The sequence below is a fragment of the Fukomys damarensis genome, unplaced genomic scaffold (assembly GCF_012274545.1).
Source record: "Fukomys damarensis isolate Sample0158 unplaced genomic scaffold, DMR_v1.0_HiC HiC_scaffold_32, whole genome shotgun sequence".
Classification (NCBI taxonomy): domain Eukaryota; kingdom Metazoa; phylum Chordata; class Mammalia; order Rodentia; family Bathyergidae; genus Fukomys; species Fukomys damarensis.
In genome coordinates this window covers 36,369,665-36,395,976 of record NW_022900944.1, presented here as the reverse complement: position 1 = coordinate 36,395,976, position 26,312 = coordinate 36,369,665, and the positions used below count along the sequence as shown (strand labels likewise).

Here is a 26,312-nt window from a genome sequence, read left to right as displayed (position 1 = left end):
GAAGTGAATAGACGTTTCTTAGAAGATGTATATGAATACTTCTTAAGTGGCCAGTAAGTATATGAAAAAAGGTTCAGCATCTTTGACTCTCAGAGAAATGCAATCAAAACAACACTGAGATTCCTTCTTACTAGAAAGAATGGCCATCATCAAGAAATCAAAAAACCACAAATGCTGGAGAAGCTGTAGGAAAAAAGGAGCCCTTCTACATTGTTAGTGGGAATTAAACCCCGTAAATCACTATGGGAAACAATGTGGAGATGCCACAAAAAACAAAAATAGAAATTCCATTCAACCCAGCTACTCCCACCTTGAGTATCTTCCCAAAAGAGATGAAGATATCAGACTACAGCGATTCATGCATACCCATGTTTGTAGCAGCACATGACTCAGAGTAGCCTAACCTTCGACGTGGCTTTATATATATATCCATCAACAGATGAGTAGATAAAGAAAATGTGGTATTTATATACAATGGAGTAGTACTCTGCTATTAAAGACAGATAATTTATCTGTATTAAAATGGACCCCTACTTGAGACCATAATGCTAAGTAAAATAAATGAGACCAAGAAGGTTAAATACCACATTTTTTCTTACATGAGAAACTGAAAGTATAAATAATTTAAGGAACAAAGTAAAAGATAGATAATAGGAAACAGGTATATAGACCTTTTGCAGGGGGTGTCTAGAGAAAGAGGGAGAAAGGAGGTAGGAAATGGGGAAGTATAAAAGATTAAGATGTGATATGTACACACACCAACTCCCCACTATGAATCTATTCAAGTATGTACTAATAAAAATAAAATTTTAGAAAAGACTTTTTGTCAGGTACTAAAATGCATTACAGTTGGGTTACAAAAATAATTTTTAAATCTCTTGACGCATAAAAAGCTTTATGGGTGAAATTGTATGAAATCTTAAATTTGCTTTAAAATATACCAGAAAAGCTTGGCAGTTGGCACATACCTGTAATACTAGCCAGAACTCTGGGAGGCTGATGCAGGAGACTTGCAAGTTTAAGCCCAGCCTGGACAACCTAGCAACTTACTGAGACTGTTTCAAAAAAAGAAAGAAAGAAAGAAAACTGAAAGGGCTGGTAGGTGGCTCAGTACAAATGCCCTAGGTTCGATTACAGGTGTGACATGCTGATACCTGGATAATGAAGGCATTTAATTCATTACTCTATTATTTGTACTTTCGTGCATGCCTGAAAGTTTCCATAAGAGAATTTAAAAAAAATATTCTCTAGCCAGAGATATCTACCAGTTCCACCGAGATTCAGGAATGTTATGGATCTTCCCCAAAGCCAACACTGACAGGGAATGGGCAAGAAATAAGGTTTGTGGACCAGACCTCTTAGGTACCTTCCTTCATTTAATCCTCACACCACAGTTGAAATGTGCTCTACTTTAATCTAGTGGTTGAATTGGCGACACCAAGCATGTAACTAGTGTTGTGCGCCTCCTGCTGGAATGTGCTGGGAAGTGTACGTTGCCGCCAACGTCTTCTCATCAATGTTTAGACTGAGTATAATCAAGAGGCAATGGTCAAATACAGAACATAGGACATTGCACCAAGAGACTGGCCTGAATTCTTCAAAAATGTAAATATTGTGAAAGACAAAAAAGATTTTTAAAGTCAGGGGAATTTTCTTAACTTCAAGGAAAGAAAGGTATCTGAGTGCAATGGGTAAACCTAGAATCCTAGATTCAAAAAAGAAAGGCTGAAAAGGCTATTATGGAGACAATTAGAAAAACTGACAATGGGTGGTGTATTAGACTGCACATTTGAGAAAAACTAAATGTATTAAATGTGACAAAACAACCAAAACAATCTCTTAAGAGTTAATTCTCTTTTAGAGACCAGGAAGCTGAAGTGTGAGGAGGTCAAAGGACTTGCCAAAGAATTGCAGCAGGTAAACAGCAGTGCCCATGCAGGTCCATGTCTGCCTGCCTCCAGAGCCTGAGCTCGGGGCTAGCGGACTGTTCTTTCTCTGCAACATCGCATGAGGCAAGAGATAGGACTGGGGTCTGTGGTGTCTCGGAGGGAACGGTAGTGGCTATGGGTAGTAAAGAGGCACGCTCACTATCGCCATGGCACCTGCAGCCATTCATCTACTTACAACCAACTGCTAGGTAATGATGATTAGCGAGAACATGTAATCCCGAGGCACAACAAGCCTACAGTTTAGTGAAAAAGACAGACATCGATGAAAGGCTGGTGTCCCTCGGAGGAATACATGTAAGACAAAATGAGATAAAAGCAAGGAAGAAAAGGAAGCTGATCAAAGCAGAAACACAGCAGAAGCATCCTCCACTTCTGCTTTGAAGGGTGAGCAGCATTTAATTATTTAGACATGGGAGTGTATAAGCAAAAGGCCCACGGCAGGTGGAAGCACAGCCTTCCAGCAGGAACTCCGAGTGCTAGCAGGCGATTAGCACAAGAGGAGGATGGAGGAAAGCAGGCAGGGCTGGGCCATACAGGGCCCTGCTGGCCAGGGTGGGATTTTGTTCCATTTAAAAAGCAATGGGGCCAGGCGTGGTGGCATAGGCCTGTAATCCCAGCACTCAGGAGGCTGAGGCAGGAGGATCACTGTGAGTTCGATACCAGCCTGGGCTACACAGTGAGTTCCAGGTCAGTCTCAACTACATAGTGAGACCCTGTCTTAAAAAACCAAAAAAATATAAATAAATAAATTTTTTTTAAAAAGCAATGGGAAGTTATTGAAGGGTTTAAACAGGTAAAAATCAAATTTGAGGAGTTTTATTTTAATCACGCTGGCTACAATGTTGGGAGAGGGCAGGTGAGTGGACTAGATGTAGCTAGACCGGTTAAGAGATCGTGGGGGCACAGATCTTGGATAAGTGAACAGTGAAGACCCAAGCCGGAAAGACCAAATATGGAGGAATGTAGAAGGAGCTGTTGAAGATGACTCTTGGGTTTCTACCTTCTACAATTAGACAGAAAGTCCACACCTAGAGGTAGAAAGTACTCACTGGAATACCAGATTTAGGCATACATATTATGAGCACAAACTGGTAGTGCTTTTGAGACCTCGGTGTGGAAAAGGGAGGAAGCAGTTGGATGTTAAATCTGAAGTTCAGAAGACAAGTCTCAGCAAGAGACAGAGCCATCCACTCACGATTACTCAGCATGGATAAGAGGGCATCAGAAAGGCAAGACTTGGCCAATAGGAACCTCTGGGATTCAGTGATTCTTACATAGAAGGCAACAGTTGATGGAGAAACACTAGAAATTAGCAGTGGAGGGGCGGGGTGAGGACCTGAGAGAGAAGCAGTAAGGGGCTGAGCAATCGTGTTACTCCCGCTGCTTCTCGAAGCACTGCATTTCCAGCAGCAGCAGCACCACCGTCCCGTGTTGAGAAAGGTCACGCACTTCTCCACCCAGCGGGTGACATCCCTTTACCCCCAGAAGGCCCCTGCCAGCCACCACAGCTCCTCCTGCGGCTGCTCCTCACAGTAAGCTGCTCTGCCCCGGGCTTCTCTCCTGCTGTTCCCCAAGACTATAGTTTGTTTATTAAGCAATTATTTTATTTATTAACGAATCCCTTAGTGATGAGGAAAATTTATCAACAAAATATGGCATAAGCTATATTACAGAATACTGTGTGGTGAGAGAAAGAGGCAGAGACAGAAAGAGATTTCTCTGTGTGCAAAGACGGAAAGCTCTCCAATACGAATTGCTAAAGAGAAAGCAAATTATTAAACTGAGAGAAAATACTATCTTTTGCCTAAAGGGGAGAATATAATCTATATTCAAAGTCACTTATATACTCAGAGAAACTCTGAAGGAGTGAGCCCTGTAGGGGATAAGACAGGTAGGACCAAGGATATGAGGAACATCAGAGACGGGATATTCACCATGTGAGTCTGTATATCTAAGAATTTTTTAAAATTGTGAATATATTACTTATTCAAAAATATTAAATTTTAAAACCTGGAAAAACATTGGTTTTTTTTATATGAGCTATTTAAGCCATGCATATTTTGCTTTTAATGAACCTGACTTTGTTTAGTGTTGTATTTTTATAATTAAAAAATTTTTAGATAATCGTAGATTCATTAGCAATTATGAGACATACTACAGAGAAATCCAGTATCCCCCTGCCCAGTTTTCCTCAGATAACATCTTGCAAAGCTGTAGTACAAAATCACAATGGAGATTTTGACACAAGGTCAAGACACAGACAGTTTCCATCACCACTGTGTGTTCTGTTACCTTGAAGATGCATAATTCTACTAAATGAAATAACGTGTCTCACAAATCAGTGGGCGCTCCATAATCCCACTTCTTTTTTAAGTCCGTATGTAAAAAATATGAAAAGAAATCCACCACAGCAAAACGGGATCAGTAGTCACCTCTAGGCATGAGGATTACAAGTGGTTCCATTTAATTAATTAAGTGATTGACTGATTTTTTTTGTTTCATTGTTGGTGTTTTCTTTCTTTTCTAGAGGCAGTCAAATTCGTTTAACATAAAGTTAACTATTTTAAAATTTACTATTCCACCGCATTTAATGCCCTCACAATGTTGTGCAACCACCTTTTTCTAATTTCGAGGCTCTTTCATCACCTCAAAAGAATATTCTGTACCCATTGAGGAATAACTAAGTACTCCCTCCCCACCATGTCCCTGGTAGACACTAGTTGCCTTCCTGCTTCTAGGGATTTTCCTATTCTGGATACAACATGTGGCCTCTGGCTGCTTTTACTTAGAATGCATGTGATACACAAATCATAAGTACTCCGTTCCCTTTTATGCTTGAATAGTATTCTATGATTTGTATATGCCACAATTGGTTTATCCATTCATTTGTTAAAGGACACTTGGGTTGATTCTATCCTTTGTCTATCTACAATAGTGTTTCTATGAACATTCATGTACAAGTTTTTGGACACCAGCTTTCAATTACTTTGAATGTAAACCTAGAAATGGAATTGCTGGGTGTTGCAGTTGATCTGTGCTTACCTTTTTGAGGGCTTCACAAACTTCTCCACTTGGGCATCCCCGTTAGAAATTAGTCAGGTTCCTATTTCTCCACATCCTTGCCAACAACGTTAATTTCTGGTTTGTTTGACTTCTTCTTCTAGACTTATTAGTGGATATGAAATGTTGTCTGGTGGCTTTGATTTTCATTTCTTTAATGACCGATGATAGCAAACGTGTTTCTATGTACTTATTCATCATTTGTATATCTCCTGTGGAGACATGTCTGTTCAAGTGTATGCTGTTTTTAATTGTATCATTAATAAGGGCCAGGTATGGTGGCACATGATTACAGAATCACAGCACTTGGGAGGCTGAGGCTGGAGAATCTGTGTGAGTTCAGGGCCAGCCTGGGCTACATAACGAGTTGAAAGCCAGCCTGAACCACGTAACAAGACTCAGTCTCAAAAAATAAACAAACAAACAAAAAATAATGTTGATGATAACGTATTTTAAAACAGGGACTAAATTTTGCATTACTTTTTCCACATAGAATTTTCTCTTATTCCTGACAAAAATTTAAATTTAAAAATTGCACCTTGTTGTATTAGCTGAAGTAATAACAGCTATTTTCACAAGCAAATTCCAAAAGTTTGAGGGCTCGAACACAGTTGAAATTTCTTCTTCGCTGAAATAAACGACGCAGTCAGTAAACAGCTCTTCTACAGTCTCCTTCCATGCGGTAGCTCTGCCATCTTCAATTCACAACCTCCAAGGATGACCTCATTCATCCAGTATTTATATAGGATTTCCAAAATAGTACTGAGGACTCAGAGGGGCTGTAGACCATGCACCAAAGGCACCCAATTTGATTATTTTTAAGTATAGAAATGGAGAAATTTCCAGGTTAGATTAATCCTGGGAAGACAGTTTGCACAGAAGATGCTGTAGGATGCAAAGAAGCTGAGGTAACTGAAAAGATGTAGGTGGAACACTGCACCATGGTGTATGCATTGGAAAGGAAAAGGAGTAGAACAATGCAAGGGAGTTAATGGACTTCAGGGAAAACTGTGTGGAGATTAAAGGGCTGAACAATAGCCAAGTATAAGGCTGGGAGGAAACTGGAGGACAAACAGATTGTGGTCAATAAACTATATGTCAGAGTTTAACAATTCTAAAATAGAGAGCTTTTGTTTGGATGATGACAAGGAACAAAGCGGTGGATTTGGGAGTGGTAGCCATGAGGGGTATAATTTATAACTCTCAGGTTGGAAACAGGCATGAGGCTTAGAGTGTTGGCCAGATTGTCCAGGGATGTTAAAGTTTCCCATGTCAAGGTCCAAAGTAAACAAAGGAGAGGACCTAGAGAGAATATAAAACAATATAACTGTGTTTGAAAAGAGGATTGTTATACAGCCTGAGTCCAAGGAAGCAGAGATCCAAGGAGTCTGGTTTATGTGAAAACAGTAATTTCAGTGGCAGTGTCTCAAAGGGAAGATTAACGTTATTGCTGACGCAAGGAGTTTTACAGTAACAGGGGATGTTATCTGCCATTGAGCAAGGATTCCAGAGTGCAGGAGGAGAGGGAGGGCCTGAGGATGGAGGGAGTTAAATGAAGTGTGGGGATCTCTACAGCAGGATTACAAAGAAGACCACCCTGGAAATAGGCTTAAAACACCTATCTAGAAGCGTTATTACTTAGTAAAAAAAGAAACAACGCTAACAACACTTTCAGATTTAAAGGTGAGTTTTTAAAAGAGTAAGTGAATCTTCCAAGAAGTAAAGACACAGAGGGGCCGGTGAACTTGAACAAGAGTATGCTCATGCTAGCATTACATCGGGAACCAACGGGTTGGGACTGCAACAAGGGGAGAAGGCCTCATGTCCACGCGAGGCAAGGAATCGGGATTTAAACCTCTGCATAGAGCCAGCCCCCTTCAAATGTTAAGCTTCAGTGAAAGGATGAATTAATGAAATCTGCCTTGCTCTGGCCTACGGGGAGGAAAAAAAATCCTCTCTCAAAATTTGCAAACAGAGTCATTCCTTCATGTGGGTTTGGCATTCAAACATAGTCTACCTGAATGGTGTGGGAAACCCCAAGTTGGAAGATTCACATGAATAGTAATCCTGGCCAATTACACCACTTTAATAGTAAGAAGAGGACAGGGGTAACAAGGAACATCTAACCATCTACCTCATAAATCATATTTTTACTTCAGAGGGGCATGATCAGTGAAATACTTTCAAAGCCAAAGAAGAATTACATTAACAGAATGGGGGAAGGATATGAGACAAAAATACAAGATTAAGAAGGAAAAAGAATAAAGTTTTCAGTTTCACCCCTGTCAAAAATGCATGCTCCAGCACTGTTTTCATTTACATCTCTCGAATGACCAGTGATGTTGAACATTTTTTCATATATCTATTTGCTATTTCTATTTCTTTGTCTGAGAAATGTCTGATCATTTCAGAGGCCCATTTTTGGATTGGGTCTTTCAATCTGGGAGATCTGATTCTTTTAAGTTCTTTACATATTCTAGAGAATAGACCTTTGTCTACTATCTAGAGGAACAGATGGTAAAATGACAATGCTGAGATTTCATCTCAGCCCAGAAAGAATGGCTGCTATCATGAAATCAACCTATACCCAAATTCTGGTGGAGCTGTAAGGAAAAGGGAACATTTCCCCACTGTTGGTGGGAGTGCAGACTGCTGCAACCACTGTGGAAATCAATATGGAGATTCCTCAAACAACTAAATTTAGACCCAGCTATTCCCCTGCTGGGTATCTTCCCAAGAGAATTAAAAGAATCCTACCACAGCAATATATGCGCACCCATATTCACAGTGGGACAGTCTGTAACAGCCGAAACTTGGAAACAGCCCAATTGCCCATCAAATGGAGTCTGGATAAAGAAGATGTGGTCATTTCATAAAACAGAGTACTACTCAGCCACAAAGAATGATAAGCTAGAGACAATTATAGCTAAATGGATGCACACTGAGGACATACTCTTAAGTGAAATAAATAGGACACATGTAAATACCAAATAGTTTCTCTGGTGTGAGAAACTGAAAAGGTAAATGAGGAGCAAAATGCATAATAGGAAGAAAAGGGGCAAAGGGGAAGGGGAAGTGGGAGGGGTAAGGGAAAGGAAAAGGGGGAATGGAATTATATGAGAAAATTTAAAAACGGAAACAGTCTTTGTAAATAGGGTTAGATGGAGAGGTTGAAGGGAGTACAGGGGAATGGGGAAAAAATAAAAACCAAGATAAATTATGTAAAGGTGCAAATTTCCAATGATGAATGTACCAATAAAATTTGTATTGTATACCTAAAATGTACCAACAGAATTATTTTTTTAAAAAAAGAAATCAACTAATAACAAATTCTGGTGGAGCTGTGGGGAGAAAGGAACCCTTCTCCATTGTTGGTGGGAGTGCAGACTGGTGCAACCACTGTGGAAATCCGTGTGGAGATTCCTCAAAAATCTAGGATTAAAGGTCCCATTTGTTTTGGTTTGGGTTTTTTGTTTTGTTTTATTTTGTTTATACTTTGAGACAGGGTCTTGCTAAGTTGCCAAATTGTACAGGCTGAAGTCAATCTTGTGACCCTCCTGCCTCAGCCTCCCAGAACACTTGAGATTACAGGCACGTGCCACCATGCCCAGCATGAAAGGATTTTTCATCTTGTCAGTTTTTTCTCCATCTGCTGAGATGACTGCGTGTAGTATTTTTGTCCTTCATTCTCCTAATGTGGTGTACCATAGTGTATGACTTTATATGTTGAAGCATCCTTATATCCCAAGAATAAAGGCTACTTTGTCATGATCCATAATGTTTTTAATGTATTATTGAATGTGCTTTGCTACTCTCATGATAATCTTCTCTGTACTGTTCTACTTTTAGTATAGTCACTGACAAAGGGAACACTTTTATGGCTTTATTTTTTTCATGGGGCACAATGTAAAAATGCTTTGAATTTCAATTACCAAATAAGTAAAAGTCTCAAGAGGCAAGAATTCTTTTCCTGCACTTTAAATGTTGACAAAAATTAAGGCATGCATGTGCTAGTTCCTCTGTTAATTGTTTTGTTTGAGGAATTGCACATGAGCTCCTACACGATATATTTTAATTTGAATGCCAAAGCGTGCCTCATCGCAGGAAGATGGCAGAGTGGTGAACATCAGAAAAAGAGCCTCCCTGGAATGTGGTGTCCAGATGCTGGAATATAGCAACATGAGGAAGAGAAAAAGAGTGCAAGTGGGTCTCTGGGACCCGGGAAAGATCTGAAGTGGGAATTGAAGCCCACAGGAAGAGTGGAGAGAGAGACTTCAACAAAGGAGGGGACAAGTGGCACTTTCCCCGAGCCCTGACTCCTCACCACGCGGGAGGGCAGCTCAAACCCCAGACGCACTTTGACTCTACCGAAACCCGCCCCATACTGCTTCCCTTCCTTCACTATCACCTCTGCACAAAGCGGCTCAATTACCCCCATACAAATCAAAGTTCAGTTCATATAGGAGTCTCCCCCATTACAACAGTATACTACCGATCAATATCTGTGCTTACCACCTTGACTACCGTCCAGCTTTATCTCTGATAAATTAATAGGAGTAACCTGAGGTCGAGCCGAAGGCCTGTAATCCCAGCACTCTGAAGGCTGACGCAGGAGGATCCCTGAAAGTTCAAAGCCAGCCTGGGCTACATAGTGAGACCCTGTCTCAAATAAAATAAACATAGAGGTGGATTCATTTTTATGGCTGAGTAGAGATCCTAACATATGTCAGGCTTTCGGGTCATAAAGGGCATAATTCTTTCAAGAAAAGTCCCAAGAGGCCACACTTTTGGAAACTGACACTACTTTGCTTCACAACTCACCGAACTTGCTGAGACTGACTTGAAGTTGGCAAAGGTTAACCGATGTTTACACAACAGGGTGCAGGTCTGGGAGGAGCTAAACGGGGAAACAAAACCAAAGATCCTAAAACTCACCAGCAGCTTACAGGAACTGAACTCTCCCGGGCTCTAAATTCTGCGCCTGCGCCATGAGCAGCCATTACGGCGCATGCGCTGGAAGCCACAGTTGTGGGTGGTGCAGAGCACTCGTACCTGAAAAGCCGTGGGTCTCTCAGTGCGGCATTAAGGGATGCTGCAAAACAACTAGAATGAAGTCTTTCTGGGCACTTTATGATTCTCTTAGTCCCCTGGTAGGCCAGAGCTCGGAAATAGAAAAAAAGGTGAACTCAAACTTTAGCGCCTTTATCTCTGACCATATCTTTATGTTGTTTCAAGACGCTCAGCTCTCAACCGCCAAGCAACAGAAGTTTTCTCTCAGAATGTTAAGTTTGGAGGCACTCAGGATATGGTAGACACCTCAATATATTTCATCCTTCCTTTGAGTTCTGTAGGGCTCAGAATTGAAAGTCGAGTAATAGGGGGTGAAGGGAGGGCAGGGACAAGGGGAAAAAATGAGAACCGAGACCTGTCATGTAAAGGTACAAGATCCCAATGATGAATGTAACTGTACTGTATACCTAAAATGTACTAATAAACTCAATTTTTAAAAAAAAGTCGAGTAATAGTTGATGGGAGGGGGGAGAGTGAGAGAGAAAGTGCACACAGAGAGATGCTCGGATATACACAGAATGGAAGTATGAGCCAGCAGCTGATGACTGGTCTCCTCAGGGTGAAGAAACTGGATGGCTGAAAGATGGAAATAGGAAAGGAGGCCAGATTGGTGGGCTTGTATTGTTTGAAATTTGTCCAATGTACACCTATTACAGTATTTTTTAAATATTTGAATTCTATGTGGTTCATTTATCAGAATGTGCACAGCAAGGAAATTCTGAAATTTAAGAGTTCTGAGTAAAATTCTATTAATGATGGATAGAATTATCTGTTCATGAGAAGCTAAAATGTCTTATGTGAACCACTGATCTTCCTGTTCATTTCTGGGCAGAGATCCTTGAGGGGTTAGGAGCAAGAGACAGGAAAAGAGGAATTGGGCACTTTGGGAAATTTTTCAAAATTGTAGCATATGGGAATTGATATCTTTATCATCTTGAATATTGTACATTTGTTTTGGATTTGCTGAAAAAATTAAGAGGTACTTTTTGCATGCACTGACTGAACTCAGATTTGAAGACAATATTTGATGCTTATTTTTATCAAGATGACTAACTGGGTGTGACTGGCAAGAATGAAATCTGAAGTTCCTTTCTTAGTTAAGAAAATTTCCCTCAGTGAGAAGTCCCAGACTGGTTATTGTATAGTCCTGCCCCCAGCCAACCTTGCAAGGTAACTTCCGGCTCCCTCCTCTAAGGGAAGTACTGACAATAAGGTTAAACAGGAAACTAGAGGATTTACAGACAAAACAGTCAGCTCAAAGAAGAACCCAGATAACCTCTCTCATGTGCTGGTCAAGCTAAACCAATTTCACTTTGTCCTCCACTGAATGGTCAATGGATCTAGCCAAGGATGGGAATTTAGTACCAGAGGATGGGGATCCAAAAAGTTGAAAGTGTAAAATTAAAAATCCACAGGTTTTAATTTGCTATCTTTAAGTTTGCCTGGTTTATAAGCAGGAAGCCAGAGGTTGGATGCCCAAATAAAATTTGTGGGGAAGTACGTTTCCTAAGTAAGTCCAAAAATCAGTACATCTATAAGAAATAAATAAGACTGAGTGGATAGTTCATCAATCAGATTGAGCAGTGCCGGTGATAGAGATTCCTTTAGAAAGGAGGGGAAAAAACACATCACAGAGGACCATACTTGTTAAAATTTATTTTAAAAAACAATAATTTATGCCCTTGGCAAAATATAAGATCTTATATAATATAAATGGTTCTTAGAAAATATATGAAAAGATAAAATAACAAATATTAATAAATCAATATTAACATTATGGCAAATGTGGTAATGATTCTATAACAAAGACAAGTGAGTCTATTTCTGGACTTTACACAGCAGTATTTCTGGAAGATCCTCTGATTCCTCCTTTCTCTTGAAATACAGCCTCACTTCAAAAAAGCCTGGTGCATACAAATTTAAACTTAGGAAGTTGGTCAATTAAAGGATATTTATTTGCATCACCGAAAGAAAACCCCACAGAAAGTTTTCTGTCAAGGATCCTTTAAATAGTAAATTTGCTATTGTGTTTAAAATATAATTAACCAGATACATGTGACCTCAAATTTTCAGTTATAACTATTGCAAAAAGTAAGTTATACCTGAAGTGAGGCAATAATAGAGCTGGGCTTCAGGCCTGACTGGAGAGAGTGTTCTTAGAGTAGGAGGAATGGCTAGGGACACAAGTTCTCCTAATCTTTTGCTTTTTCTATGCTGTCTTACTGTTTTTGTCTCACCCACTTTCTGTTAACCTCTGTTCACCTGGTACTGTCAGAAAAAAAGAAGGAAGACCTGGGAGGGTGATAGGTTAATGAATTAGTTGTTCCATCAGAGCAGAGTAGGAGAAAAATCTAGGATTCAGGGTGTGTGCATGAACGTAACTGGGGAAACGCAAAAACAATCCTGAACCCTTGGTGTAGTCATTTTGAGGCCCCTCCCCTGGTAGGAGCATCTGACTCTGCGAAGAGTCATGGAGCCCAGTCTAGCCCTCCTTGGAGAGTGGGTGAGGGCCTATTTGTCACATTCCTCCTGGCTGCCTTCAGCACAATGGTAGTGCTGCTCACAGAATTCCTGGATCCTGCTGCAAGCCTCCAGCATCATCACCTCAGGGACGGTGATCACCACTCGGAAGAAATTCGGGTACTCGAAGCACTGCAAAAAGAAGATCCTCTTATTTTCAGAGCAATCAGATCTGGTAGCAGACCCCTGTAAAATGGCGAGGGCTCCCGTCAGCAAGAAGCAGTGATGCCATTTCGTTAAGAATATTAGTTCATCCCATAGCCATCCTCATGCTGAAGTCAGTAAACGAGTTAATTCATCTTAAAAGGGACTGTGGTACAAGTCTGATTACCTCTCATGTAGAATGTTTAGTTGCAATCTCCCGTTATAGATAGGATAAGAACAGGGAAGAAACAAATTTTAAGTAGAAGCCATGAGGTGCATCAGTTTACATCTTATCAAATAAGAATGCACTGGGGTAAAGGAAGGAAGAAGGTCAACCCCAGCTCATGGAGCGCTCCAGGGGCTCTAGAAACATTCACTCACCTTTCCTGGGAGACAGTGGACAGACTGCTCAGCAATCAACCGCTCTGTGAACTCCACATCGTTCTCAAATTCTGGGAAATGCTCCATCTCAACTCCAACCTACACCAATAATGGAAGTGAAAGGCAAACTTGTCAGAAGGAGGGGAAACCGGCCTATTTCCTAAGCCAGAAATTAAGGCCTGGACTACCTTAAAGCTGTCTTAGAACTCTTCTACTACTGATAACTAAGAATTTATGGAATTTTTCTCAGGGAAGTGTGGATATATTATGTTCAAATTTGAGTTTATTGACAAGTCCCTTCCTGGGCACTGATAAGTGAACTCTGAAAATAAAATGCCAGTGTTTCTAAAAAGAAATGCAGTTAGCATTAGAGCCAGGTCTTTTTGTTTTGTTTTTTGTTTTGGGTACCGGGGAAGTAGAGCCAGGTCTGTATGGGACTATCCTACTCATTAAAAGTTGTGTATCAGCCTGGTATAGTGGCACTCTAATCCCAGCACAGGGATTGGGAGCTTCACCCGCTCTTCAGGGAGTGGCACACACCCAGGACAACCACCCATGGCAGTCCTGTGCTTTACAACGTGCATAGATCTAATGCCTGCTCCCTCCATACTTACCATGAGGTACATGGCCCCGGAAGGGCAGACTGGCTGGAGTCCAGGTATTGCAGACAATGCCCCGTAGCAGAGATCAGCATTGGACTATAAGAAGAGGCAGAGAGAAGTCAAGAATCAAATTCTAAGCAGAAGAAAAATGATGTCATTAAAATAGAGCCATCATTCAAGGCCAGTAACCCAGGTTTGATCTGGCACAAGGAGTCCAGAGGAAAAAAAAATCCATAACTTGGAGTTGTTGGCCAGGCAGAACAAATTGTCGGAAGAAAGAGGAAAGTATGGGTTTACACACTGACACCATCACGTGGTACAGCGTTCCAGAAACGAGGACCGGTTGTTCCTCATACAAATGGGGACACTCTGTCTTCCAAACTCCCCAAGTAGAAGGGCATAGGCGCCTCACCTTGAGGAAGCTGAGAGTGTTGCGGTAGAATTCTTGAGGGGTGCGACGCAGGATGCTCTTCAGAGCTCCCTGGACAATGGTGCACGGTCCCAATGTCCGCTGACTCAGCTTCACCAGCCCATCTCGGGTCTAGAAGGACCCGGAAACGCATGATTTAGCCATTCATCAGCATCTCATTTTGAGGACCCACAGAATCGGCTGTCATTACTGTTAGTGACTCCCTTTCTTACAGTCCTAAAGGTGGAGGTGGACAAAACTTCTTCACGGAGTCAGATATGTGAAAATTAAGTTGGGGAGAAAAATAACTATTACCATTTTTATCTAGCAGGTTTCCAGGCATCTTGAACAACAGAGTCAAGAAAAAGAGGGGAAAAAATTTCTTACTCCCCACCATTGTGCAAATATACGTTTTAAATTACACATACTGCTTTATCACATTGTTCTCACCTCATTGCCAAAAATGTCTCTTCGGTCGTGGATGAGAATCCAGCCCAGTCTCCAGCCAGGAATCAGCCACCGCTTGGCCAGCCCTCCACAGGACAGGATGGGAACATTGGTGCTAAGGGCAGCCAGTGGTTCATATTTGCAATCCGAAAACACCTGAAGAGAAGGGATCTTGCTTATTTCCCTCTAGACCCCATGCCTCCTCACCCCTTTCCTTGTATCTCAAAGGATGGAGCATCAGATTTACAGAATCCTTCCTACCCTGGAGCAAGATGAGAGGCCTCAAAGGGGTCTATCCAAAGCACTGAATTTGGTGTCTGGTCTGGATTAAGAGAAATTTGAAATGAGGAAACTCATTCCATTCCAGCGGTACATTCCACTTCATGAAGCTGCTCTATGGAATTGGTGACTATTAGAATTACGGATTTAAAAATAAAATATGAGTCCTCGATCCTTTACCTAAAATTGCTGAGTCCAGCTGCATTGCAGAATGCAGCATTGTTTGGAGTTTTAGAAAGTCCACATAGCAATATACTATACATTAACATTCCCAGAGCAGTCTAGGATAGATAGTGCCTCTAATCAAGACATGTCTATCATTTTCCCCATTCTTAACATTTATTATCCATAAGTGGCATAAACAGAAATCTACAAATACCCTCATCTCATGTCAAATCGGGTTTTGAAATCAAATAAATTCCAAGAATCTTGGGATTTTAAAGCTTTTTGGATTTCAAAAAACTGCTATGGAGTCATGGATGTATATTTCTATAAAGAGGGTAAGGATAATGATTTGCTGTACTGAAGTGATTTAGAGTTGCTTCTGATTATCCCAGGTGCCTACTACTCTGGATGTCCCAAGCAACAATTTGGGATTGAGGTTACTATAGTGCTACGTCCTACCCAAACTCACCATGTCTCCATAGATCTCATCAGCTAAGATGGGAACACACTGCCTTGCAGCCACTGCAAATGAAGGAAGCATGTGGGAATCATTTTTAATGTGAAAACCTTATCATTTAATGTTCTCCTAGTCTTTTGTTGCTTTGCATTTCACATTTATGTTGTGGAACTGCTAATCCTGATTTGTCAACTTCATTGCACTAAGAAACACACAGTAAATTGGTAAAGCACATTCCTGGGTGTGTCTAGGTTAGTCGTAGACGTGTAACCTTGGGTACTATATATATATATATATATGTAGTCCCTAGCCAGTTCCTACCGGCACTGTTGCCCTGCTCTGCTTCCTGACCTTTAGAAGCTCTGTGGCAGCTTTACTCTGCCACCCCTTTCTGCCTTGGAGCCAGCTCAGCATGGACTGAACCTCCTGAAATCACGAACTAAATTAAGCTTTACCTCCTTTAAGCCAAAGATTTCAGAAATTGTGTCTCTGTGACAGGACACCTGACTGTTTGGTCTTCCTCTTTAAAAACTGTAAATTGGGGCTGGAGATGTAGACAGTGGTAGAGCCCTTGTCTAGTGTGCCTGAGGCCCTTGGTTCAACCAGCACCATGAAAGTACAAAACTAAATTTCTCTAATACTCTTCCATAGTATAGAGCCTAGATTTGAATTTAATTAATGAGACATTTCAAACCTTCTCTTCCGTACAACGGGAGTGGCGAAGAAGCACGTATAGGTTAAATATTTCTTATCCAACATGTTTGGATTAGGGATGCTCATCCTGTATTTCCCTTCTGTCCTTCTTTTAGGCAAGACCTACCACTCCAGTGCTACACTGTTGATTAGAGACGCCAGTGGAGCTCCTCTAGCTGCATCCCAAGCTTAGCACTTACTGAAGGACTCCTTTGGCAACAGCAGGATACAGCTAAAGGATTCCATCCTCCTCTCCTTCCCTTTGCAGTGAACCTGCTGGAACTTACCTGCCAGAATCTTCTGAAGATGACTCTTACTGAACACTGACCCACAGGGATTTGATGGATTGTTAATGATGAGACAGGCTGTCTTTTCATCAATCAGAGATTCCATTTGTTTCAGGTCAGTTTCCCAAGACTTCTCTGGCTGAGGAGGAAGAAAGAGTGAGACTAAGATGATTCTGAAAAAAATATGGGAAAGCCTCAACCCAAAGGTAGAGTAGAAATCATAAAGTTTGTCTTTGGCCTCAGCCATTCACTTCTAGACCTGTCCCCAACAGGCGATGGTCATATATTTTTCCAAGGTGCTGATTGAGTCTGAAATTGAAAAGTCACTTACCAATAGGTTATAGTGTTTGACTTCAATTCCCATAGATTCAGCCAAAGTTCTATAGAGAGAAAAACCAGGTCTCGGAACAAGGATGTTTTGCCCTGGGTTGGCCAACACAGCTAAGCAAAGTTCAATAGCCTGACTGCAGCCACTTGTCAGAATGACGTCCTGTGAAGAAAATAAAAGGTGAAGTTTGTCAGGGGTTCCAACGGTCACAGGAGAAAAGAGCTTTGCATTTCACCTTTGTGGGTAGGACTGTCAGGTGGATATGCCGGGAGCAAAATGAAACTTAACAGGTTCTGTGTGAAGCAGTACAAGTACATGGGGACTGAACTAAGCCAAAAGCAAAAGAAATTAATGCATATGTGTGTCCATATCTAAACGTTGTTGAGAATGTTGGACTCTTAAATAAACAAATCACTTTTAAAAAGACAAGCTCACTATGACTCAACAGACTTCCATGAGAGACCTTGGACCAACCTTGAACTTTTTTCTCCTGCTTATTTATTTACTTTTGGCCAAAATTTGAAGCCTGGCTCTTCTCCGACACACAGATAAAGAACACTTGTTATGGCAGGAAATGTCTAACCCCGCACGGTAAACAACAGAGGAACGGTTAGCATCTAAACTTGGCACTGCCCTCAATATAATAATATATCATGGGACTTCCATCTTTCTGTCTGAATGCTCCAAGGTGAATGAATGATGCTACAGATAAAAAAGATACTACTGGCAATTTTAAAAAATTAATTATTTGAGGGATGAGAAAGCAGAGTCATTTATAGGAAAATGGATGCATATTGAGGCCATACTCTTAAGTGAAATAAATAGGACACACTTGTGTAAATACCAAACGCTTCTCTGGTGTGAAACCTAAAAGAGTAAATAAGGTTCAAGTTGTATAATGGATCATATGAAATGGGAAGAAAAGGGCTACAGATATAGGGGAAGTAGGAGGGGTAGGGGAAAGGAAAGAAGGGAAAAGAAAAAATATGAGAAAAAGAAAAAATGGAAACAAGGTCTTTGTAAATAGGGAGGATGAAGGAGGTGAAGGGAGAGCAGGGGTAAGGGGAAAAAATAAGAACCAAGATCCATCATGTAAAGGTCCAAGATCCTGATGATGAATGGAACTGTACTGTATACCTAAAAAGTACCAATAAACTCAGTGAGGAAAAGAATTAATTATTTGATGTTCATGGATTGTTTTTCAATGATCTTTTGAAGGGAATCAAATCTAGAATGACCTCGGCATCCTTTAGGCCTCCTTGTGACAGACACCTCATGAATTATAGGAGACTAATGTCACGCTGTGGTGATATTAAGTATAATCGCTGCTTGGTGGGCCCAGCTGTATGAGATGCTCTAAAATTGTCAAAGCAGATACAGCCTCAGTTATCCCCCTCCCCTGCCCTGCCCCAGGCCCTTACTCTGTGTGGAACAGTGGCCTGGAAAGGGGATACAGTTTCCTCTGAGTCGATAGCGCACCTTGACACATTGTATAAAGCTCACCTTAGCTTCCAGTGGTGCCTTAGCGCAGTGGTAGTAGGAAGCGACTTCTTCCCGACTGGACAGGTAGCCTGTAAGGAGAAAAAGTGGGAAGAGGAAGTTGAGGCGTTTTGTTCCTCCACTGACACGCTGCTTCTCACCCCTGATCACAGCGTAGTCTATTAAGGTTAGATATCAGCCACTGTATATGCAGATTAATTTTATAATTTATGGTGTTTATAAGCAAAAATTTATAAACAAGAACAAGAAACCGTTTCCCAAACTGTAAAATATCCTGCATTAGCCTGATTACTGTGATCATGTTTTACTCTCTATAAAATAAAGGATTTATATTATTCCTAAGCTCCTTCTAGAGTCTATTTGTTTTTTGTAAAGTCGTCATGAATGCATTCAATACATTCAATACCTGTAGTCAACTTTAAGTTTTTGACAGTATATACTATGCTTATAGGTGTTTTGGTAAAAATTTTCTCTTAAGTTATTTTCTTGTGTGATATTTCCAAACTTGGCTTCCAAGCTTCAAGGCTCACTATAAATATAAATAAAAATATTTTGCAAAACAGCTACCCAAAAGTCAAGTTAGCAAGGCCAGAGCAATGTTTCACTTATGTTCGTCAATAGATTCAAATGGATCTTTTGAAATTATATGACTCACCTCTTCCTTAATTACTAATGAGAAAGAACATAGTCTTACACATTTTGCCATTCATATCTTCTTTGTTATGAGACTTGGTTTTGGTTTCCAAGTCGAATCACTTCCCTAATACGCTGGATATTAAAGCCGTAATCTTTTATATAGCTTAATTTTTTGTCCTGAATTTGATTTTTGTTGTATAGAAATTTCTAATATGTTAACAATCAACCTAAAAATCATATCTCGGATACCTCTGTGAAGTACTTTTTAAATCTGATGTTAGCTGAAACCTCATTTTTCTTCTGCCCTAAGACTCTGTTCTTACGTACACATATACAGGGGAGGGGACGTTGAACAACACTGACACAAAGTAAAAAGAGAAAAAAATCACTCATCTTACCAATATCTTTAGGGTATAAATAGTTAAAAGACAGAGAGACCTAATCAAAATAGGAATAATTGTTTTTCTATAAGAAGCAACCTTCCGTCCTTCATTCTTTGTTGTTTTGGGGTCTCTTTATCTTAAGCAGTTACAGTTGCATTTCCGTGTGCCCAATTCCATAATAAAAAGTTCTTTGATATACAGACAAGGAGAAAGAAAGCAAAGGAGTTGTTGACACAGGGCAGTAAGTAAATGACTGTGGGCTCCACACAGCTCCAGCCTGCACATTAGAATCAGTAATGATAATCCTCATTATTCGAGGATTAAGTGTATTGTAGAGCCTAGAAGGACATGTCAGAATGCCAAGGAAAGCCAGGAAAGAAATTGGACCTTGTGTTCAAGAATCTGGAACAAGACCTCTCCCCCGAAATCCAAATGTCTGTTTAATCTTATTTGGTCCTTAGCAGTTACTAGAATTGCTAGAAATGTAGGGCTATTAAAAGAGTACTAAAGATTTGGAACCCTCTGGGTAGAGTCTTAGGGAGCTTACCAATGGATGGGGCGTAGCCATTGTATTTCCCTGAATCCAGGGCATTTTTCATTGCTTGGGTCACTTCAAGGTCTGTGGGGAGGTTTCCAAACACTGTGGGGTCCCCTGTTCATGGAAGGATAAAAACAAAAGAAGCCAGCAGGAGATTACTCTCCTGTGTCCAGCACTCAGATTCACCCTCTACTCCCATCTTTTCCAACCAGACCATGAGGATGGGAGGTGAAAAGAGTGATGGCCCCTTCCGCCGAGTATCCCTGACTCACCAATTGACAGAGAAATCATGGTTTTGTTTGGGTTTGGCTTCACCCTCATGCTGTCCACAATGGCCCGGATGGGATTGAAGGTTCTGTTGGACATGTCAGAGGGCCTCACTGACCATCTGGCCTTCCTGCCTTTCATTTTCCCTGGCATGGGGTTTCTCCCACCGATGTTGCCGTGCACGTCCAGAACTTCGCTGTCGCTGTCACTTGTCTGGATCATGTAGGGGTCCATCGCTAGCAAAGCCTACACGGGAGAGAAGGGATCCCTGTGAGGTGGGTCACTGTGAGAACAGCGTGCCTTGGAGTCAGGACCTCCATGTGGAACTAAATATCAGGGTGATGGCATCGGAGGTCACAACTCTTTTTATTTTTTCCTGCTTTCTCTTATAGAGTAGCTTTATTATGAGTAAGCTGAGTTTTAAGGCTTTTTGGTGAGAAAATAAAGCAAGAACCCATTGTACAACATTAACAGCGCTCAGCTGAATTCTGATCTACTGTGAGTAGAATTTGCAGTAGCAAATGTAATCCCTGCAAAAGCTTAGCCGCTTTCTACATTAGACAAGAGTGGGCACAGAGTCACATGCTTGTAATCCCAGCTTCTGGGAGGCTGAGGCAGGAAGATCAAAAGTTTGAGCCCAGAGTGGGCAAATCAGTGACTTAGTGAGGGTCTATCTCAAAAAAAAAAAAAAAATTCTGGGATATATAGCTCACTGTGAAAGCTCAGGGTTCAATCCCCGGTACCATGAAAAAAAAAAAAAATAGACAACATCATTAAGCACTTGTGCTCCCTCCTTTCCAAACGGAGATTCCACGAAAGGGTCTCCCTAATTCTTCAACACTGTCTCTTGCCTTTACTGGAAGCTAGTAAAGATAAGCATCTCACAGCCATGGGCAGAAAGAGAAGTCAAAGCATCAGAAAGGAAATTTGAACGCCTCAGACATCATCACCAGATCAGGTGAAGCGTGGGGTTTACCTTCCACCTCCAGGAGAAGCAGTGTCCAGCAGTCAAATCTGCAAGCTCACCAGTTCTCTGACGAGTCACCGTGCCAATGAACGCAAGGACAAATCCTGACTTCTGAAATAGTCTCCACTAATGGGCGTTGGGCCTGATACTTTTATGCTATTGGTTTCAAGTGAGAGCTAAGCCCGCCTGTGGGCCTCTTCCCCCACTTCCCTCCCACTCTTTTGCTTTTCACCCCTAACCCTACTGTCACCCTCCAATCAGGAATTTGTCCTCACCTCAAACAACTGGTGTTAACCCTTTTCCAGGCACTTGATGAGACATTTGAAAATACTGTTGGAGGATAGTTAAGATTACAGTAGGTAAGTGTATGTGTGTGTGTGTGTGTGTGTGTGTGTGTGTGTGTGCGTATGTGTGTGTTACTAGGATCAAACCCAGGGCCTCACATTCATTAAGCAAGTTCTGTACCACTGAGCTACACTCCCAACCTTTTTTATTTTTTATTTTGAGACAGAGTCTCACTATGTTGCCTACGCTGGGCTTGAACTCTCAATCTTTCTGCCTCAGCCTCCCAAGTAGGGATTATAAGGCTGCACCACCACACCTAGTTATGTGGGTAAATATTTAAAAGTCTTTTCTGTTACCTGTTAAAATTTTGACAGTACATAAATATGTAACGTGAGAGTGCTTCCTTGCACCTTTCCATTCTCGTTTCCAGGAGTAGGAAATGGTCATGGTTTGGGCCTTTCTGCCCATTTACCAAGATAATAGACAGATAGACAGACAGACAGACAGATAGATAGACAGATAGGCAGATAGACTGTCATGGATAATTGATAGATACACAGATAGATACAAAATTTTATAGATTTTTCAAAGCACAGGATCATGTTCTACCTCTCCTTTGACAACATGTTTTTCACTTTCTACATCCCAGACTTCTTTCCTTATCAGTCCACAAAGTTTTGAACTTTGAAATAAATAAAGAGCCCTTCAACAATTAACTTAAAGGGTACAAGGCAGCCAAAGTTTGCAACTTTACCCTTATACTGTGTGTGGAGTCTCCTTCATCTGCCTACTATGGAGATAATGGGAGAACAAGAAGCCTGGCCGGTGTCTACACTAAGCAAAACCAAATTCAAAGTCCACAGCAGGGGTCCAGTGGTCCTGCGAGCCTACGGAATATGTCACCCTCAAAGGTGAAGACAGAGCTCAGAACCTTCCAGGGCTCAGACCCTATCTGTTTATTTATCAAGGCTCATAGAATTGTTTTCACAGTGGTTTGAGTCTCCTGTGGAGTTAAATAACCTTCTGCTTTTCTGGACCTTCTATTGCTTAGCACTTTCCAGAACTTGTCTACTGCATTCTCTTCCCCATGCCAGGAAAGCAAGGAGTACCTGCTTCATTTTACCAGTGGAAAAGAAGAACCAGGGAAGGGTAGGATACCAACCCTTCCATTCAAAGAGAATGCAAGTCTAATACCAGAAGCCTGGATCCCAGAAGCCCAACAACAATGATGCTCTGTCTCAAGAAGCAAATGTAGAGCCCTGTCCCTGGAACATCAGAGACGCAGAGAAGGAAAGGCTGAGGCCGGCTCTGCCTCTGGTACCTGTGCCCACAGTACCTTTGTAGACAGGAGTGCACCTCATAGACTGGACAGGACTGACCTCCGTGGAGTCACAAACAGAGTAAGAACGCGGCACTCTTTGCAAATCACATAGATTTGGCCAAGAGAGAAGACCAATCTTTTCTACATGCTTTTACACTCCCTGACTGTTTGAAACATACATATTTTGGAGGGGGGAGAAAAAGCACTCACAATCCCACCATCATTCTTAGCATTTTGGTGCTTTTTACACATGGCCATTTTCATGTTTATTAGCTCTTTATATGTGGGAATTGTCAGTTCATGCCCTCACCTATCTTTTGATGAAGGACTCATTGTTTTCTTTGCTAAGACCTTGGTCTAGGACTTAGCTGTAAGGCAACAAAACAGCTGCTCTGGGGTCACCGGCCGGCCTCCTCTATCTCAAACTGGCTCTGCCTCAGGTTTACAGATCAAAGGACAGCCAGCAGTACAGGATTTTGGCAGGTGGTCCTGCAAACAGTGCTGCTGACGCAGAATCTGCAGGGCTTGGTGGGCGGGGGTGACGGGACTACAGCATCTGGAGGTCATTGCCGTGGACACACCCTCATCCCACTTCAGCAACCACCAACAAAAGCCAGGTCAGAAAGAAAAACAGATAAAGTAAACAAGTCTCGGTAATAGCCCTCTTCAGAAAGCAGACCGAGCAAAGTGAAAGGACCCAAGTCCACTTAGGAAGCTCCACTGACACTGGGCAAACTTGGCTTAGGTGGGGCCCAATAAACTCAGGCACACAAAGTGCTACTACCCACCGCCAATTGCCATGGAGACCTTTCGTTTGAAAACCAAACAATGACATCCTACAATTTTTTGCTTAAGTATTAAACTACTGTGTTTTCCATAAAAACGTATATTTTATTATTTAAGGTTGTAGTAAAAATTAAATTTGCCATCTTAGCTGTTTTTGAGTGTACAATTTTGGTAGTGTTAGGCATATTCACATTGTTAGGTCACAGATCTCCAGAGCTCTATTATTTTGCAAAACAGAAACTGTAGCCATGAAACACTTAGTACCGTTTCCCCTCTTCCCCCAGCCCTTGCCAACCATCTTTCTACTTTGGAATAGAAAAATATTTCTAAATAATTCAACCATCTAGCGATAACCACTGTTTATCATTTTATCCACAAATAATATTTTGGAAATCATATATTTCCTAGGTATACATTCCTATGTTTTATATTTGAAAGTTTTATGTTCTGTGGGCCTCGTTTTTAGAATATATTATGAACACTTTCTTAAGATCCTATCAATTTTTATAAACTTTATTTTACTAGTTACCTACAACCGCAGGCTTTCATTTTTATAAAGCTGTTTCCACACCCTTCTTGCAGACTGGGCATCTGTCTCATACCAAGCAGTCTTGGAAACACTGTGTGAAAGGGAATTGTGATGCTCAACAACTAGCCACACACACACCGAGAGGTCCGACTGGAGATTTTATTCAAGGGGTGGGAGTAGAGAGAGAGAGAGGAGGAAGAAGAAGCAGAAGGAGAGAAGAACAAAGAAAGGAAGGTCCTTTTATTGGTGTTGGGCCGGGCTATTGCTTATTCATGAGGAGTGGGCTACTTTTAACCTACCACAGGCCAGGTTGTCTTCTATGGGTTCAGCTCTGCAGAAACAGGTTTCAACTTCTCTGTCTCGCTATGGCCTGGGTGGTAGGGAAACTAAAGATAAGAGCATGAAGTCATTCTAAGAGCCAAGAAGCACCAGGAAAATGCAGCCTGTGATGGTGGCGTCACAGCATACTTTAACATGATCAATTCCCTAATACTGTGCCTAAATCAATAATGTGCCTAACTCACATAATCTTCACCTCACTCCAGAAGGAGAGCCTGTCTCATCTCTACCTTCACTTGGACAACAAAACCCACAGGTAGTGTTGAGTTAGAGTCTAAGCCTCAAAGTCTGGCTCCAGATTCCATAAATGCAAATCTGCCTCTCTTTAGAGGACAAAGTGGGTTGAGAAACTTCCAGAAAAAGAAGAGCAAGCCAAGCTTAAAGCTTGTACAAGGCAGGAAATTATAAAAATCAGAGCAGAAATTAATGCAATGGAGACTAAAAAAACAATACAGTGGACCCTTGACTTATGAACTCAGTTCATTCCCAAGGACTGGTTATAACTCATGCTGGTCACTTGAAGGCTCAGGCTCCTCTACACAGTCTTAAAGTCTCTCTTCTGTATGCAGGCACCTCTCAGTATCCTTAGAGAGACATTGGCCTGGAATTTCTCAATTAATCCTACACAAGAAAGGATGTTGTAATGTTCCTTCCAGAACTCTTTAAGGGTTAAATCTGAGACCATCTGAAAGTATAAGTAGCTGGCATTCAGGCCATAACTCAAGACTTTGTTCTTAAGTTAAAACTAACCCAAGTAGAACTAAGTTAACCCAAGTTCAAACTAACCCAACATAACCCAAGTATGTCAAGTTATAACTCGAAGGTCCACTGAACAAAGAATTAATGAAACAAAGAGTTGGTTCTTTGAAAGAGTAAGTAAACTGACAAACTCTTAGCCAACCTTATCCCACAAAAGGAAAGAAAAGACTCAACTCCAGGCAATTAAAAATGAAAATGGTGAAATCCCAACAGATCCTGTAGAAATCCAGGAGATCATCAATATCTACTTCAAGAATCAGTATTCTAATAAGATAACAAAGAAAAAAATGGACAAATTCCTAGATATATATGATTTACCAAAGCTGAATCAAGAAGATATAAAAATTCTAAGTAAACCAATATCCGTCAATGAAATTGAAGATGTAATTAAAAACCTACCAACAGAGAAAACTCCAGGCCCTGACAGATTCACTGCGAATTCTACAAGAAATTGAGAGAGACTTAATGCCACTACTTCTCAAACTCTTTAATGAAATTGAAAGGGAAGCAATACTCCCAAATTCATTCCTAGAAGCAAGCATTACCCTGGTGCCAAAAACAGAGGAGGACCCAGCCAAAAAAGAGGCCAATCTTCCTAAGGAACATAGACTCAGAAATCCTCAATAAGACACTGGCAAACAACATGCAGCAAATCATCAAGAAGATTATACACCCTGACCAAGTAGGATTCATCCCAGAGATGCAGGGATGGATCAATATACACAAATCAATAAATGTTATACTCCATATCAACAGAGCCAAAGGCCAAAAATAACATGATCATCTCAATAGACAAAGAAAAAGCATTTTACAAAGTCCAACACCATTCAAAATAAAAAACTCTACAGAAAATTTGAATAGATGGTCTTTACCTCAGTCTGATAAAAGCCATCTAGGACAAACCAACAGCCAACATCATACTAAACGTTCAAAAACTGAAAGCTTTCACTCTGAGATCAGGAACGAACAAGACAAGGGTGTCTGTCCACTGTCAGCACTCTTATTCAATATAGTTCTGGAAACATTAGCCAGAACAATTAGACAAGAGAAAGAAATAAAAGAAATAAGGATAGGAAGGGAAGAATAGCCCTAGTCCGGTGGGGTGGTGCACACTGGTAATTCCGACACTTGGGAGGCTGAAGCAGGAGTGTCGCGAGTTTTAGGGCAGCCTGGGCTACCTAGTAAGTTCAAGACCAGCCTAGACACATAGT

General features: G+C 41.1%; 1 protein-coding gene across 1 annotated transcript; it reads right to left on the bottom strand.

Moving 5' to 3' along the window:
* Positions 1-11,900: 11,900 nt before the first annotated feature.
* On the bottom strand, positions 11,901-21,224 carry Tat (tyrosine aminotransferase). Its single transcript, XM_010644465.2, has 12 exons — positions 21,092-21,224; positions 20,121-20,361; positions 19,858-19,962; positions 18,295-18,362; positions 16,795-16,953; positions 16,464-16,602; positions 15,496-15,548; positions 14,586-14,738; positions 14,139-14,267; positions 13,739-13,822; positions 13,125-13,223; positions 11,901-12,731 (listed from the first exon to the last, which is right to left on the bottom strand). Exons 2-12 carry the CDS (start codon positions 20,347-20,349, stop codon positions 12,591-12,593), a joined length of 1,359 nt encoding a protein of 452 aa, XP_010642767.1. The 5' UTR covers positions 20,350-20,361; positions 21,092-21,224; the 3' UTR covers positions 11,901-12,590.
* Positions 21,225-26,312: the final 5,088 nt, after the last annotated feature.

Excerpts from the sequence above, each read along its gene's own strand:
- Tat (XM_010644465.2), bottom strand. The coding sequence starts at position 20,349 with ATGGACCCCTACATGATCCAGACAAGTGACAGCGACAGCGAAGTTCTG. Across the intron at positions 16,954-18,294 it reads AGGCACCACTGGAAGCTAAG|GACGTCATTCTGACAAGTGG; the intron begins GTGAGCTTTATA and ends TTTTCTTCACAG. Across the intron at positions 12,732-13,124 it reads TCCACTGTCTCCCAGGAAAG|TGCTTCGAGTACCCGAATTT; the intron begins GTGAGTGAATGT and ends TTCTTTTTGCAG.